The sequence below is a fragment of the Furipterus horrens genome, unplaced genomic scaffold, assembly GCF_987537825.1.
Source record: "Furipterus horrens unplaced genomic scaffold, mFurHor1.1.pri manual_scaffold_12, whole genome shotgun sequence".
NCBI classification, from domain to species: Eukaryota; Metazoa; Chordata; class Mammalia; order Chiroptera; family Furipteridae; genus Furipterus; species Furipterus horrens.
The window spans coordinates 58,183,725-58,198,825 of record NW_028327182.1 but is presented as its reverse complement, the minus strand read 5'-3'; the positions used below and the strand labels follow the sequence as shown (position 1 = coordinate 58,198,825).

At 38.6% G+C, this 15,101-nt stretch overlaps 1 protein-coding gene across 2 annotated transcripts in view; it reads left to right on the top strand.

The window, feature by feature from the left end:
* Window positions 1-15,101, top strand: part of NALCN (sodium leak channel, non-selective) — a 413,720-nt gene that overhangs the window by 186,388 nt on the left and 212,231 nt on the right. For both annotated transcript variants that reach the window (XM_090258917.1, XM_090258918.1), the window contains exon 12: window positions 5,919-6,110. In XM_090258917.1, coding sequence (XP_090115043.1) covers window positions 5,919-6,110 — 192 coding nt within the window. The remainder of the gene's footprint in view (window positions 1-5,918; window positions 6,111-15,101) is intronic.

Sequence of the window (15,101 nt, the reverse complement as noted above, 5' to 3'; positions counted from 1 at the left end):
AACTGGCTTTTACAGTCAGAGGCAATGGGGCTTATTTTCCTGGCACTGGAACTGCAAGCTACACGGTCTGGTCTGGGGCTGGGATCCATCTGGTTTAGGGCTGGGATTGCTTCCTGGGTTTAAAATGTATAACTGTGCTTTTTGCTGAGGCTACAGTCGCTGTACTGCTAGCCTCGCCGCCAGCTGCTGTTGCCACTAGACCCACCACCAGCTGCCTCTGCCTCCAGCTCCTGCTGCCAAGCACCTCCCCCACAGACACTGCTCCACACCTCTTTCTCTCAATCCCAGTTCAACCTCTCCTACCTTTCTGGCTGAATATTTATTCTTTATTTCTTTGCTGAACTTCCTCGTAGTTTCGGTTTTCTAGATTTTCTGGTTTGTTTGTTTTTTTAGTTTTGAAGTGGTTGTAAATGCCTTCTTAGTTGTTAGGGAGATGCAGCGTATCTATTTATGCCTCCATCTTGCCCAGAAGTCAAAATTAGAAATTTTTTTTAGGCATCAGGCATTCACCCACTCCCTTCTAGTATAGCCCCACTGCCCAACCCCACTTCTTGGATGCAATATTCTAACCAAACTGCACACATCTATATCTCTTAGTTATTTTCACTCCATGCCCTCACCAAATAATCCTATCCCTCTCATTCTTCTTCTAATTTTAGGGCAGTCCCTTCACACTATCCAAGACACTCCCTTACAATCTTGGCTAACAGCAATCAATCCCAATATCTAGGACACAAACAATCCTTCCGTTGCCTCTCACCATGCTCCAGTCTCTGTACCCTGAAAAATACATCCCATATCCCCAACAAAACCTCAATATACATTAAACCCCTTGGCCTTAAACGATCTGAAGCCTATTACAGACCACCTGCTGGAAGAGGGTCTGCTTCAACCTGCTGCCTCTCCCGCCAATTCCCCCATCCTAGCAGGAAAAAAAAACACAGGTCTCACCGTCTTGTCCAAGATCTATATACAATCAATAAGGCCACCATATCTATCAAGCCCATCTTCCCTAACCCTTATTCCCTCTTGTCACGCATCCCACCTCAAACCTTCCACTTTACCATCCTAGACCTCAAAAATGCCTTCTTCACTATCCCACTCTCCCCAACCTCCCAAGACCTCTTTGCCTTCACCTGGACCAACCCAACCACAAAAATAGCCCAACAACTGACCAGAATTCTTTATGAGAGAAAAAATGGGAACCGTTTAAACAGTAAACATTTTAGTGCTAGCTTACCAAATCATATGCAAATTTGACCATGAAATTAATAATACTGATATATTTGCAATAACTTAGAGAAATGGTTCTTTAAATGCAAAACAGTATAAAATTCTATAACATCTAAAAATGACATGACTGGAAAGAAATAAACCAAAGTATTACAAATTATTAATAGTCATTATCTCTAGTTTTTCTACTAGTCTGTTTTCACAAAAAGCTAGAGTTTGTGTTCATGGTTCTAATAATTTTATCTAGATATAAATTTAGCTGCATAATATTCAGTCAGTGAAATTTGCACCTTTACTTGTGTCTGTAATTCTGGATTATAATTTATATTAGTTTACATTCATAGTTATATGATTTTCATTTGTATCTCTATACATGGCATGGGTATATTTTTATAATGAAATAATTAAAAACTATCTCAGTTATTTTGTGGCTAAAAATAAATCTCTTAAGAATCTCAGGTGCCACTGGATTTTGCAAATTCACAAATGAAGAACCCATTGTACTGAACAGACTGGCTCTTTATGGATCTGCTTTCATCTACCCTTTTGGTGTTCACACTTCTAATTTCAATTGACCTTTTTCATTATGTTGACAGCAACTCTTCCCTTAGTGAATTTCATATTGTACATATTTAAATGAAGTCAACCGTTTCATATAAAATGGCTCTGAGACTAATTATTGGTGTTATCTATTTATTTAAATGATATTAACTGAGCACCTACTGTGTGCCAGGAACTGTTCCAGATACTGAGGGTGGAAAGGTGAACAAGGCACTGAAGTTCCCCACCTCAGTGAGCTTAAATTCTAAGGGACAAACAGTTCACAAACATGTATGCAGAAGAATGTAGAATACAAGTACCAGAAATAGTGTAAAGAAGAAATAAGCAGGGTAAAAATGATACAGATTGTAAGGCAGTGTTATTTTACATAAGTTGTCACGGAAGCTCTCTCTGAAAAGGTGACATTTGAGCAGAGACTGAAAGGAGTGAGAAGCCATCCTTAAGAAACTCTGAGAGGAAGCATTACAGGTAGAGCGAATCACATGGCACCTGTCCTCCTGTCCTGAGGTTCAAATATCCTTGGTTTAAGCAAAGAATAACACAAAGGCCAGTACAGGTGGACTGTGATGAACATAGGGTAGTATTGTCCTATGGGAATTAATATAGCCTTTTAAAAATGCTATGGTTCTGACATACCAGGGTAATCATTGGTTGGTGTTTATTGTGTATTTACTATGTGCCAGAGAAGGAAAACTCTGACTCCAAAAAACCTCCGCTGCCTTGCGGCATACCTCTTCAAGGGAAAGGCTAAGGGAGTAAACCCCGACAGAAAATCCGGAGCCGGAGTCCCTAAGGCGGTTTGACGTTGTAGTCAACACCAGCAACTCCTGCGGCGCACCTGAAACCAAGCTGTATTGACTCCGTCTTTCCCTTGGACCCTTCAGCTGCGAAGAGAGGGGGGGTCTGCTGCATGGGCAACAGCAGACCCTCCATATCACCCTGCCCAGGCTCTGTAGCTTCAGCTTCACTGGAGAGGACACTCCAGCGTCATCGCAAGATGTCGATTCAACACGGGAGGAGACAGATACCGTGTCACTCCCGAGTCGGACTGCAGAACCATTCTCGGCGGTGCAGATAGGCTCTTAAGAAGCTACACCATCGTCTCTCGAGACGGACGGCTGCCGACGACGACGACTATGTGCCAATCACTGTGCTGAGGGTACTGTTTCATTTGTTTCTCATGTCTGTAAGCTAGACAGGGTACATTTAACTGAGGACCCAAGAGATTTAATAACTTGTCCAAGACCACATAACTAGCAAATGGTAGAAATTCATCCCCAACAAGTTTAATTTCATAGCTCATATTTTTTAACCACACATTTTCTATAGTATCGTGCTTCTAATCAACTGAATGATCTCTATGAGAGACTTGAAAATGTGATTTGGAAACAATCACAAAATGTTCTGCAGAGCTCATCTTTGATAGAATGGTTTACTTTATTTCATATTAAAATATTATGTAGGCAGAGTAAAACTTATAAGGATTTTTGGCTTCCCTGTAATGCAAGGTTAACCCTTGAAACTGCTGATCAAATCACCAGTGTGGGAAATGCATTAAGCTCTGTTTCTTCCAGCTAATGAAATATTAATTTATCAAAATTATGCAGCTGTGCATAGTTGTTTGTATTAGAATCTGGGATAGGACTCAACGTTACATAGGAAATCTTTTAAATATTATTTTAACACAAGTGGGAAAAATACACAGTACTAAACATGATCTATAATCAGTTAAAGTGTTTCTGTAAACATCCTTATATTTAGATATTAACAAACAGATACTGATCATTTATGTCTGAGAATAAAGAAATCTGATAAAAATGTGGAATATTTCCAGATTATTATTCTGGGTATTAAATTAATATCTTAATAGTTTTTTTATGATAGGGCTGTTTGCTTGTTATTTGGAAAAATAACCTGAGTGTAGTATGTTCTAATTTGGGAATATAAAGTCTTATAGCATGAAAAACTGGTAACTTAACCATACATGTGATACAATGCTTAATTTGAACATAATTTCTAATAATTTTTCTTTTTTAAGTATTGTGTTAAGCATTTTACACTAGCATGAAGAATATTTACATCTTCCCAACTTCTTTAAACTTTTGCCTATTTGTTTACTAGATGTGTGGCTAGAAACCATGCCATTTGTGTTCTGAAGGTAATAGAAATAATGAGGTTAGCATCAGTATTTTCTGTTAACCCAAAGTTTAGAACCTAAATGTGGCTTTGGGTGTAGCAAAATTCAGAGGCTAAAATGGTATTATTGGGACTCAGTCTTTTTTTTTTTTTTTTTTTTTTTTTTGCTCACTTTTCTTCTGTGTTGGTTTCATTCTTAAGCTGACTCTCTCCATGTAGTGGCAAAGATGGCTCCTAGAGGCTTGAGGCTTATGTGGTTCTTACACTAATGCCAATGGGGAATGAAAAAGGGGAACATCTCTAATGGGTCCAACAAATGTTCTGTTGACTCAAGAAATTGTGAGCACTCTGGCTAGGCCTGGATCATGGGGATATCGGAGTCCCTTCTGGACCTCATGGACTAAGAGTGGAGTAGTAATGATTTGTCAAAGGAAAATCAGGAGCAGTGGGAAGCTAGTGTCACTAGAATGGAAAGTCCAAACACATTTTATTTTATATGTGTAAAAATTAAAATCTAGGCTTTTAAAGCATTTCCTATTTTTTACTGTATTTTAAATAAACTATGAATCATTCTTCTCTTAAGAAGACTTCACAGACAACTTAAGATCTTATTGATATCAAATCATCTTGGACTACCATCCTACTTACCATCTTTTAGTTATGCCAAGACAAAAATTTTATTATTTTAATGTCTCTAAATTTGGGATCTGTCTTATAATCATTAGTATGTTACACTTTAATTTGCAATGTTTTGTAAAAGTTTTTCAGAGGTACCTAAAAATATGACATCAGAGACTGGATTAAAAAATGCTATTTCACATGTTTTAGACTTCAACTTTTAATTATATTCTAATATATATTTTAATGTTATAGATATGCCCTTAAGAATTATGTCTTTGTTTTATACTGCCTTTGTAATAGTGGCCATTGAATATATTTTTCTAACACAATGTTTGGCACATGAATCAACCAGTATATGTTAAATGAATGAGAAAGTTAAAATATTAATTAGTTATGGGTGGTAGTTTTTGCATATATATATATGTAAACATGCAAAACATTTGCATATATATATGTGTGTGTGTTTGATAACAAGCTAAACAAATGTAATGATCTAAAAATACAAGGTTTATGTAAGAAAGAAGTTTGTTTCTTTCCAGTAGCAAGGAGATAGTTCTGCTCAATGAGGTCATTCAGTAAGTCAGTCTTTTGTGTCAGATTCAATCTGTCATCTTCTATTGAAGGCTTTTATTTTTGGTCCAAAGGGGATACTCCAATTGTTTCCATTTGGAAAATGGAAACCAAAGAAAAGTATAAAAAGAGTATCCAGGTCTGGTTTATTTAATTTAATGTGCTGAAAGTTGCAAAAGTCACTTCCTTTCACATTCCATAGGTTTTAACCTAGTCCACTGGCCCTACTTAGCTATAAGTGAGGCTGAAAATGTAGTCTGTAGTCTTAGGTACCTACGTGCTAGGATAAAATTTAGAAATTTCTCTTATTTAAGGAATAGAGAAGATGTATATTAGGGTAGCGGTCTCAGCCATAAGTAAAAGCTCCATGATAGAAGTTTGTTTGTTTTTTTAATTTTATAAATGTACAATAACACCTAGGAAGTTTTATTTTATGAGTCTATGAATATTGCTACTATTTAACTAAATGTTTTCTTCAGTATTTGAACATTAGAAAAATATCAGTTTTATTTCAATAGCATGTATTAGGTAATACTGTGTTAAATTATGTCAAAACACTTAGTTGTCACCATTTCCCTTCATTCATTCATTTGGTATTTATTGAGTTCTTGCTATAGGGCAGGCAGTGACCTAGATTGATATCTTAGTCATTATATTTTGACTTTTCATCTCTACATGATCAAATGGAAAAGTGAAATTTAATAAAGAGCTATGAAAAATAAAGTTTTAGTGTTAGCTTATTTAACATTCAAGGTAAATAAATGACCAAATATATATGTTCTTCTCTCCTACAATAGGTTCTTCGGGTGGTTCGACTTATTAAGATTTCACCTGCATTAGAAGACTTTGTGTACAAGATATTTGGTCCTGGAAAAAAGCTTGGGAGTTTGGTTGTATTTACTGCCAGCCTCTTGATTGTTATGTCAGCAATTAGTTTGCAGATGTTCTGCTTTGTCGAAGAACTGGACAGATTTACAACATTTCCAAGGGTAAGAACCAAAAAATGCAGTTTAATTCATTATTTTTATTTTAGTAATAATGATTAACACAAAGTAATTTTACTTTAACAGTGGTTCAAAAATATTATATTTTTGATCACGGAGTAGCTCAGTTTTGATATTTTAAATGACCTTTTCTGCAGGGTGCAGGTGTTTGAGAACGTTTTCAGATTATGCATTAATTATAAAATTTTGGAAAAATAATAGAATGAGATGCTAAAACCAGTAGATTGAACATGGGGTTCTTAACACCTGTGAATGAAAATATATTAGAAATTTAAAATAAAGTTTGTGTTTTTGTGTTTGTGAGAGTTAACATTTTAAAATGCTTTACAGTTTATATATTTTTGTCAGATATAATCTAGAGGATACTTTCGATTTTTAAACTCATACGCTCTTCTAAGGATTTGAAGTGTCTTTAGATTATCAAAAACATTCCTCAATGTTTCATTAGATTTCACATAGGCTAAAAAGGGAGTTAAAAATTAATCAACCCACAAGTGGAACTCTTGTAGAAGATTTAGCCCCTAACCAGAGGGATCCTGAAATTTAGTTCCATGTGGATTTAGAAACATTAAAGGTTTAAAGACTAATATTAAAAAATGTATATATCTTCACCATAGGCTGACATAGTAAGGCCTATTACATAGGAAAAATAATCTTGGGATAAGAATAATATTTTTTAAAAAATTAAGCTGTAAAGGCAAAAATGTCTGTACTCAGAACAGACTAAATTACACCGTTTTTTTTGTTGTTGTTGTTTTGTGCCTTATGATAAGTTTATTACTCATTGCCAAGCATTTGTTGGGTGCCTATACAAAGCCAGGCAATTTTGGTAATCCTGGTATATAAATACAACCAAGTCCTCACCCAGTTGTGGGGACAAGATATGCTAAAGGTTGGGGGTGAGCCATTTCCTATTCCAGAATTTAAAGGAGGAAGAAAGGTTAATGACAAAGGAGAAGATAAGGCCAAGAACTTTTAAATGAAATACAGTGTGATCATGTTTAAATGCTGATGAGAGAGAAGTAGAGATCAAGGTTAAAGATGTATGAGATAAAGAGGGCCATAACAAAAGGTTCCTGAATGTTGCATGCAGAGCACTGGCACTGAGATCAGTCCTAGGTGCTGAGCTGTCTGGTGTTGAGGTGTCATATAGAACAACAACCTAACCAAAAGTCAAAATGAGCTTTTCTTCACTTCCTGCCACAGTACAAGCAAAGGGCAAAAATAGGCACTGGCTCCTCAGCATTCCATCGTCCCCTGAACAGCACTGGATGAGGGTCAGGTGGATTAGCACAGATATGATGAGGAGGGAAGGATTTCTGCATTACAGAGCCTTGTCATTGACTACGATCTGGCCACACAGGATGCCTGGAGCCATCGGCTGGGTCAGTTCTTACTCCAGAGATGAAGGATGCAAGCAAAGATGACAACGATGCCATTAAGTCTATATTTGCCTCTTAGTCTGCCCCCTAACTGGGCAAATACAAATTGCAGACTGCCACTGTTCACATAACAGTGAGGCTTGTTATCACCATCCATCTCTCAGGAGTTTAATTCAGCAAACAGTGTTGAAGGCATGTTTTAATAAGTTGCCTATGTGCCAGCCATTGTTGTAGCCATGGGAGATACTAAAAGGAAAACCAACTCTCAGTTCCCTTCTTTATTTACACAGTTTTATCTTAATTTTATATCTTATCTTCATCTTTAAGCATTTCCTCTAATCTCATCTCTCTGCTTTTATATCCTTCCCCCAAAATCTCTTTGAGCCAGATTAGTTTTAGAGTCCAGAATATTCCACAGATCATAAGGGTGTTATCACCCTCTAAAGGTGTCTGAATCAGCATCCTATAATCGACACATTAATATTTCTGTAGCAAAACATCAAGCTTCACACAAAGAAGGTTAAATAAAGACAATAAGTGAGTCTTAGGTTAGATCAGATATTTGCCCCTAAATGTGCAAAAAGAGAGAGAGAGAGAGAGAAGAAAATAATCTTTGGGTAGTTTCAGAAATATTTGAATACTGGAGTTGTGAATAAGGGCTATTGGCCAGTATGAAAAAAAACATTGCAGATAAATAAGACTGAACTTCTTGTTCTGCAAGTTTGATTTCATATCATCGCTTCATCAATTTTTAGCTATGTGACACCAGATAAATCATTCTTTAAGCTTTTTTTTCTCCCCAGATCTAAATTATAGGTAAAAGTAGTATTTTTCTCATAGCACTGTGTGTATTAAGTGAAAACACACCAACAAAAACAACACAATTCTGAGTTTTGAAAGCATTTAAAAAATTATATCTTAAGTATGTACCTGAAGTTGGTGTTTTAGTCTCTGCATAAGAGACAAGGCTGCTTTAGAGCTATCCCTAACTTAGCCTTTTGGGATTTGCTCTATTTTCCAGCCATAATAGTAATCATGTAGCATTGTATTTTCATATGCCCAGTTATGCAGTTATGCCTTTCTGCCTGATTTCTTTGACCATTTAGTAAAAACAGTCAGCAACTGTGGGGTCCCTTAATCAGGTTTTCAGCAGCTGACAGTGTTGACAGCCTAAACATGTAAAGTGACAAGAAACAGGTATTTTCTTGCACATGAACATAATTAAGAGTTAAATACCTGAAAAAGTCTTATAAAAATGTTAAAATTATTATAATTGCAAAAAATAGCCATTATTATTCTCAGTCAAAAAAGCACTATCAGTTGGTGTAACTTGCCTGATAGGAAATCATCAGGGAAGATGGTTAAAAACATTTCCCAGCCAATGTTAGATTTTTGTTTAGACACTCTCTGGTCTGTGGATCTTACTCCCTTCCCGTCTCCAGAGACATATCCCTCATTATCCAGTGGTTGGTTGTTGAGGTAGGTTGGTTAATTGTAGTATGCATCAAAGCACAGCACATTAGGAGGAGCAATTTTCTGTAAAAAAAAAAAAAAAAAAATCACAGGATACCTCCAAACATAAACTAGAAATTTAAAAAATCAGCAGTTGTTTATATTATCTTTATTTGGGTCCAGGCCATCTTGGAGGCTGACTACCACCAGCAGGCATAGAGCTACGGAATACAGGAGAGTAAACTGTGGAAGCACTTGAGACTCTGAGAGAACAAGACATGAAGAAAGAGTACAGCAGAGGCAGGACAAGCCTGACTTAGCAAAGGGGACTCAGTATTTGTGCCAAGGAAAATAACATTTCTCTGTTTCTAAAACCTGATCTTGACCCAGCCATCCAGATGGCATATTATCTCTAGGAAATAGACCCGAATATCAAATTAAACACTGGTTTGATTGGACCTTATTGTGTCTTGGGCCCCAGTAACCTGCCATCAAATCCTTCTAAGAGGACCTGACATGGACATGTAGAAGTTATTTCTCCATTCAAATTTCAAAAAAAGAATACTGGAGGGACAAGGGACCAGTAAAGAAAAAGTCAGTACAGCTACACTATGTGACTGTCCAGTGCATTTGACCCTTTAATAGTGCTCAACCCTCATAGAAATATCCCAGGTACTTCCAGAAATACTGAAAGGTGAAGGGGGTACTATAGGGATCTCACTTGCATTCTATGGGTTCTCCAATAGGTCTATCTGCTTCTATCAGGCACTTCAATCCATCTTCCATTTTTAGTAAAAATGATCCTTCTAAAATATAAATAGTCTCATCACACTGTCCTGTTTAAAATGCTTCAAGGTTTTCCTTTCTCTCAAAATAACAATTTTTTAATATGGCTTTCCATATTTTTTCATCCCTGGTTCTGTTTACTTCTTCAGGCTCATATTTCAGGACTTACCCTACTACATGTTTTAAAGGCAGAGATGGTGTCTATCTTGCTCATTAAACCTCCCTGCTTAGCACAGTACTTGCCACAGGATATCTAAAAATAAGATTTTGAATGAAGAATGAATAATAATACTGGATCAAAACAAACATCTATATTCTATTCTTACTCTAACAGGCCAACAAGCCAGGATCTTTTTTCCACTGTTGTCCATATCTCCTGAACCCCTCATTAGCTTCATCACCTCTCTTACCTTTTATCCCATCTGAAATGTCTGCATCATTCTGTAAGAATACTTTGGTTAGAAGTAGCAGAAATCTTGACTCCAACTGACTCAATTAGGAAATTTACCTCACAAAATTCCAGACATTAGGTAGACTTCAGGAAACCAGGGCTCTGGATCATTCACTGACATTCTCTCAGGTGTTATTATGGGTTACATTGTGTGCCCCAAAAGATATATTGGAAGTCTAACCACCAGGACCCCAAAATGGGACCTTATTTAGAAATAAAGATCATCAAATTAAAATGAGGTCATGAGGGTGGGCTCTAATTCAGTATGACTGGTACTCTATAAAAAGGAGAGTTGGACACAGACACAGACATACACAGAGGAAAGATCGTGTGAGGACACACATGGAGAAGATAGCCATGTGATTGGAGTGGCATCTATAAGCCAAGGACAGCCAAGGATTGCTGGCCAACACCCAGAGCTAGAGGCAAGGAGAATCCCTCAGAGGGATCCTGGTCCTGCCAACACCTTGATTTAGGACTGATAGCCTCCAAAGCTGTGGAATAAGTTCCCATTCTTTTTTTTTTTAAGGTATATTTTATTGATTATATTGTCACAATAGTTCCATTTTTTCCCCTTTGCTACCCCCTGCCCAGCACCCTGCTCCCCCAGCAACCCCTCCCTTCCGCAGTCCATGCCCATGGGTCATGCATGCAATCTCTCTGGTTTCTCCCTTTCCTATATTATTATTATTATTATTATTATTATTTTAGAATAAATTTATTAATTTATTTTTATAACAATAAAAAAGTGACTTCCGACCAAGATGGAGGCTTAGACGGACACGCTAGGTCTCCCTCTACATCTATAGAGGAATACAACTACTTCAAAACAAAGGATAACTAGAAATTCCAGAAAATAAAACTACACGGAAGTCCAACATATGAAGTTATAAACCAGCGGTGCCATTTGGGCAGGTAAGAGTTAAAGTGGGCAGTGCTGTTTGCGGTGGCACCCGGAGCCGCGGCGGCGAGGAGTCCCGGCGGGCCCCTGGCGGTGCGCGACCCCGGCGAGGAGTCCCAGCTGCGGCCAAGCCCTTGCCGGTGCGCGACTCCGGCGCTGGGGAGAGCGGCCGCCGCATCGCCTTGAACAGTGAGGCCCAGGGGGGCGGGAGGACGGATCCTGGTCTCCTAGCTGAATAACTGTGTGAATCCATCTTGGACCCCCGCCCCCAAAGAAAGCACCACAGGGCTGCGAAATAGGTCGCGGACAAGCAGGCGCGGTCGCTAATTTGTGACGCGTACACAGGCACTGCCCCCGACAGCCAGCCCAAGAAAACAAAAAGCATCTGTCAAAATGAGGCAGGCAACTTTAGAAATACCGGTAACACAACTCACCAGGCAGCAGATAGAGAACCTGACAGATGAACAGATAAGAAACCTGTCAGAGGCTCAGTTCTGGGCCATTGTTATCAGGTGGCTTACAGAATTCACAAAAGAGCAGGAAAAAGATATGAAAGAAGCGAAAAACTTTCATAACGAAAGGAACAAAACAATATACGAGACAGAAGGAAAGGAAATAAAATCCAGAGTTCATTTCAACAAACTGGAATATGGAGAAGGAAAAAGCAGTCAACCAATGCAGCGAGAGGTAATGGGAAGCAACAACGAAAGGATCAGAAACCTCTGGGACAGCTATAAAAGGCCCAACATAAGAATCATTGGTTTGCCAGAGAATGAGGAAGATGAACTAGAACTTGAAAAATTGAGTGAAAATATAATAAAGGAGAACTTCCCAGACTTGGGAAAGGGAATAGACCTGCAGGTCCAGGAAGCAAGGAGAGTTCCCAAGAAACTGGACCCAGGGAGAACCACTCCAAGACACATTATAATCAAAATGTCAAAAATTAAAGAGAGAATCTTAAAAGCAGCAAGAGAGAAGAAAAGAATTATGTACAAAGGGGTCCCAATTAGACTATCAGCTGACTTCTCAAGGGAAACCCTACAGGCAAGAAGAAACTGGCAAGAAATATTCAAAGTAATGAAAATCCAAAACCTACAACCACGAATACTCTATCCAGCGAAATTGTCATTCAGAATAGAAGGACAGAGAAAGTGTTTCCAGGACAAAATAAAACTGAAAGAGTTCATTAGATCCAAACCACTGTTATATGAGATGTTAAAGGGACTGGTTTAAAAAAAAACAGAAGCTAGGGAGATGAAACAAAGGCAAACTAAATAGGCAACGAGAGGGGAAGAGGAACTGTGGGTACGGGAAGCATATTGGGGGGAGGTCAAGAGGGAGGGGGAATGGGGAAAGGGAGGGAGATGATATAGGAATTGGGGATCAAGGTAGGAGGGAATGGAATAGACGGAGAGAGGTTGGGAGGAACTGTATGCACAACTAATGGACATAATCTAAAAGGGGGGGACAACTGGAGGGAGGGGGGCCACCGGGTGGAGGGGAGCAGAGGGAAGGGAAATTGGCACAAATGTAATAATTTAATCAATAAAACACATTAAATCTGAAAAAAAAAAAAAAAAAAAAAAAAAAAAAAAAAAAAAAAAAAAAAAATAAAAAAGTAACATTCCCCCCCCCCAAACTTTAGACCCTTCATAATCTTATAGAGGACAGTGAGCAATGGTCTCATGCTCTTCTAGCTGCTTCAAGCTGGGCATGGTCATCGTCCTACCTACCTTGAGTCCAGAATTCCCTAATAAGAGTGGGGATGTGGGGGAGAGGGTGGCCTTCCCGTATGGAGAAGATTCTTGCAGACTCCAGGTCAGTTGGCTGTCCCCGGACAATGGCATGCTTGGTTTAACAGGCTGGCATCCTTGTTGTATTCTGGGGGCAATGTATTTGGCAACAGGGTTAGAAGGCATCATTCAATACATAACCACTAGATGACAAAAGGCAGGTATTAATTTTTCAATGTACCCAATTAGGGAAAAAAGAAGGACTTCTTTGGAGGAAGGTGTGCCAGGCACATCATACCTGTCCAGAACCCTTTTGTCCACAGAAACGAGAAACCTGTTTTATAGTGAAGCCCACAGACAATCCCATTCTTCACCAACCCAGCTACTTGGTTCAGCCAAACTGTTCAGTCTCAGGAGGCAGCGATGCAGACAGGATTAAGTGGGGCCTATATATACAATCTCTCAGGTAGTGAGATCCTAGGCTTATGCCCTTTGAAAACAGAAAACACATGTTAATTTATGTAACATAACCCACAAAACATACTCTAAATCTGAAAGCCTGTCTTAATGGAAAGACGTCCAGTTGCAAGGCATTTGACATTCTTCTTGCCTGTAAATTAAGCATCTGTAATGATGTCACAAATCTAGTTTAACTTGCAAATGAAAGGTAACTTTAAATGAAAAGAAACTTTAATGATGGTTAGCTGTATTACTTTATAGTCTACCAATGGGCATTGTGATTTTCCTTGGGTCACAATTTTTCTCCCTACGATTACCCCCCTTGTCATTAAAGGGACTGCATTAGGTCCATTTTTAATTTATCTTGTTCATTTGCATGAACTCAACAAGAGCAGCAAATGATCACTTACAATCTTTAAGTCTGCTTTGCTGAAACTTACACACGGAACATTTAGGGTGACCTTCAGTCTGCCCTTCAGGGCGCAGAAGCTGAGCCATGTACCTGCCATTCAGCCTTGCCTGTAAACACCTGTCTTTTCCAAGTCCTTCAGGTTTTCCATTGTGCTTTAAGGTACTTTTAGCCATCTTTCAGGAAAGCAACCTTCATTCCTTCCTTAGAAACATTGCCATGGACTGCACATCCAACCTAGGTAACAGGCCTTTTTCCTCATGGGCTTTTATTATCTTCTAAGGTCACCCTTGGTTCCTCAGGGCTTTTGGTAACAACCAGAGCCCAAGCATGTCTCCTTTAGAGATGAGATTCCAGTCAAAGTCATGGTCGACAGGACCTCTATTAACAACTGCTCTTATTATTTTCATGCAAAGAACCTTATGTCATTACTTACTTCTTCCAGGTGCCAATTTCTGGAGGGATGAGGTAGGAGAAAAATATATGGCATGAAGGAAAATCTTTGTCCTTCTAATATTCACTAGAATTGCATTTCCATTCTTCATATTTTCTCTTTCCCCTCACCCCCACTAAAGAGAAAAAAAATTGTTTGTTTTTATATTACATTTGTCCCACTTTTTTTTTCTATTGCTTCCCCGCACCCTGCCCACCCTTTCTCCCACAGTCAGTACCCACCCAGTTGTCCATGTCCATGGGTCATTTGTACATGCTCTTTGACTAGACCCGTCCCATTCTTTTCCCCTTTTCTCACTCCTCCCTCACCCCTTGTCATCGTTAGTCTACACATTGTTCACATACCTCTGTTTCTATTTTGCTCATTTGTTGTGTTGTTCATTGGTGTTCTGTAATAGGTGACAGCATAAGGTATTTTTCTTTCATTGCCTGGCTTATTTTGCTGAGCATAATTCTCTCCAGTTCCATCCATGTTGTTGCAAATGGTAGGAGTTTCTTCTTTTTTTCTGCTATGTAGTACTCCATTGTGTAAATGTACCACTGTTTTTTGATCCATTCAGCTACAGATGGGCACTTAGGTTGTTTCCAGCACTTGGCTATTGTAAATTGTGCTGCTATGAACATAGGGGTGCATAGGTTCTTTTGAATTGGTGTTTCATGGTTTATCGGATATAGTTCTAGCAATGGAATTGTTGGTTTGAAAGGCAGTTCCATTTTTAGTTTTTTGAGGAAATTCCATACTGTTTTTCATAGTGACTGCACCAGTCTGCATTCCCACCAGCAGTGCACCATAGTTACCTTCTCTCTGCATCCTTGCCAGCACACATTGTTTGTTGATTCGTTGATGATGGCCATTCTGACTGATATGAGGTGGTATCCCATTGTGGTTTTTATTTTCATCTCTCTGATGGCTAGTGATGTTGAGCATCCTTTTATATGTCTATGAACCT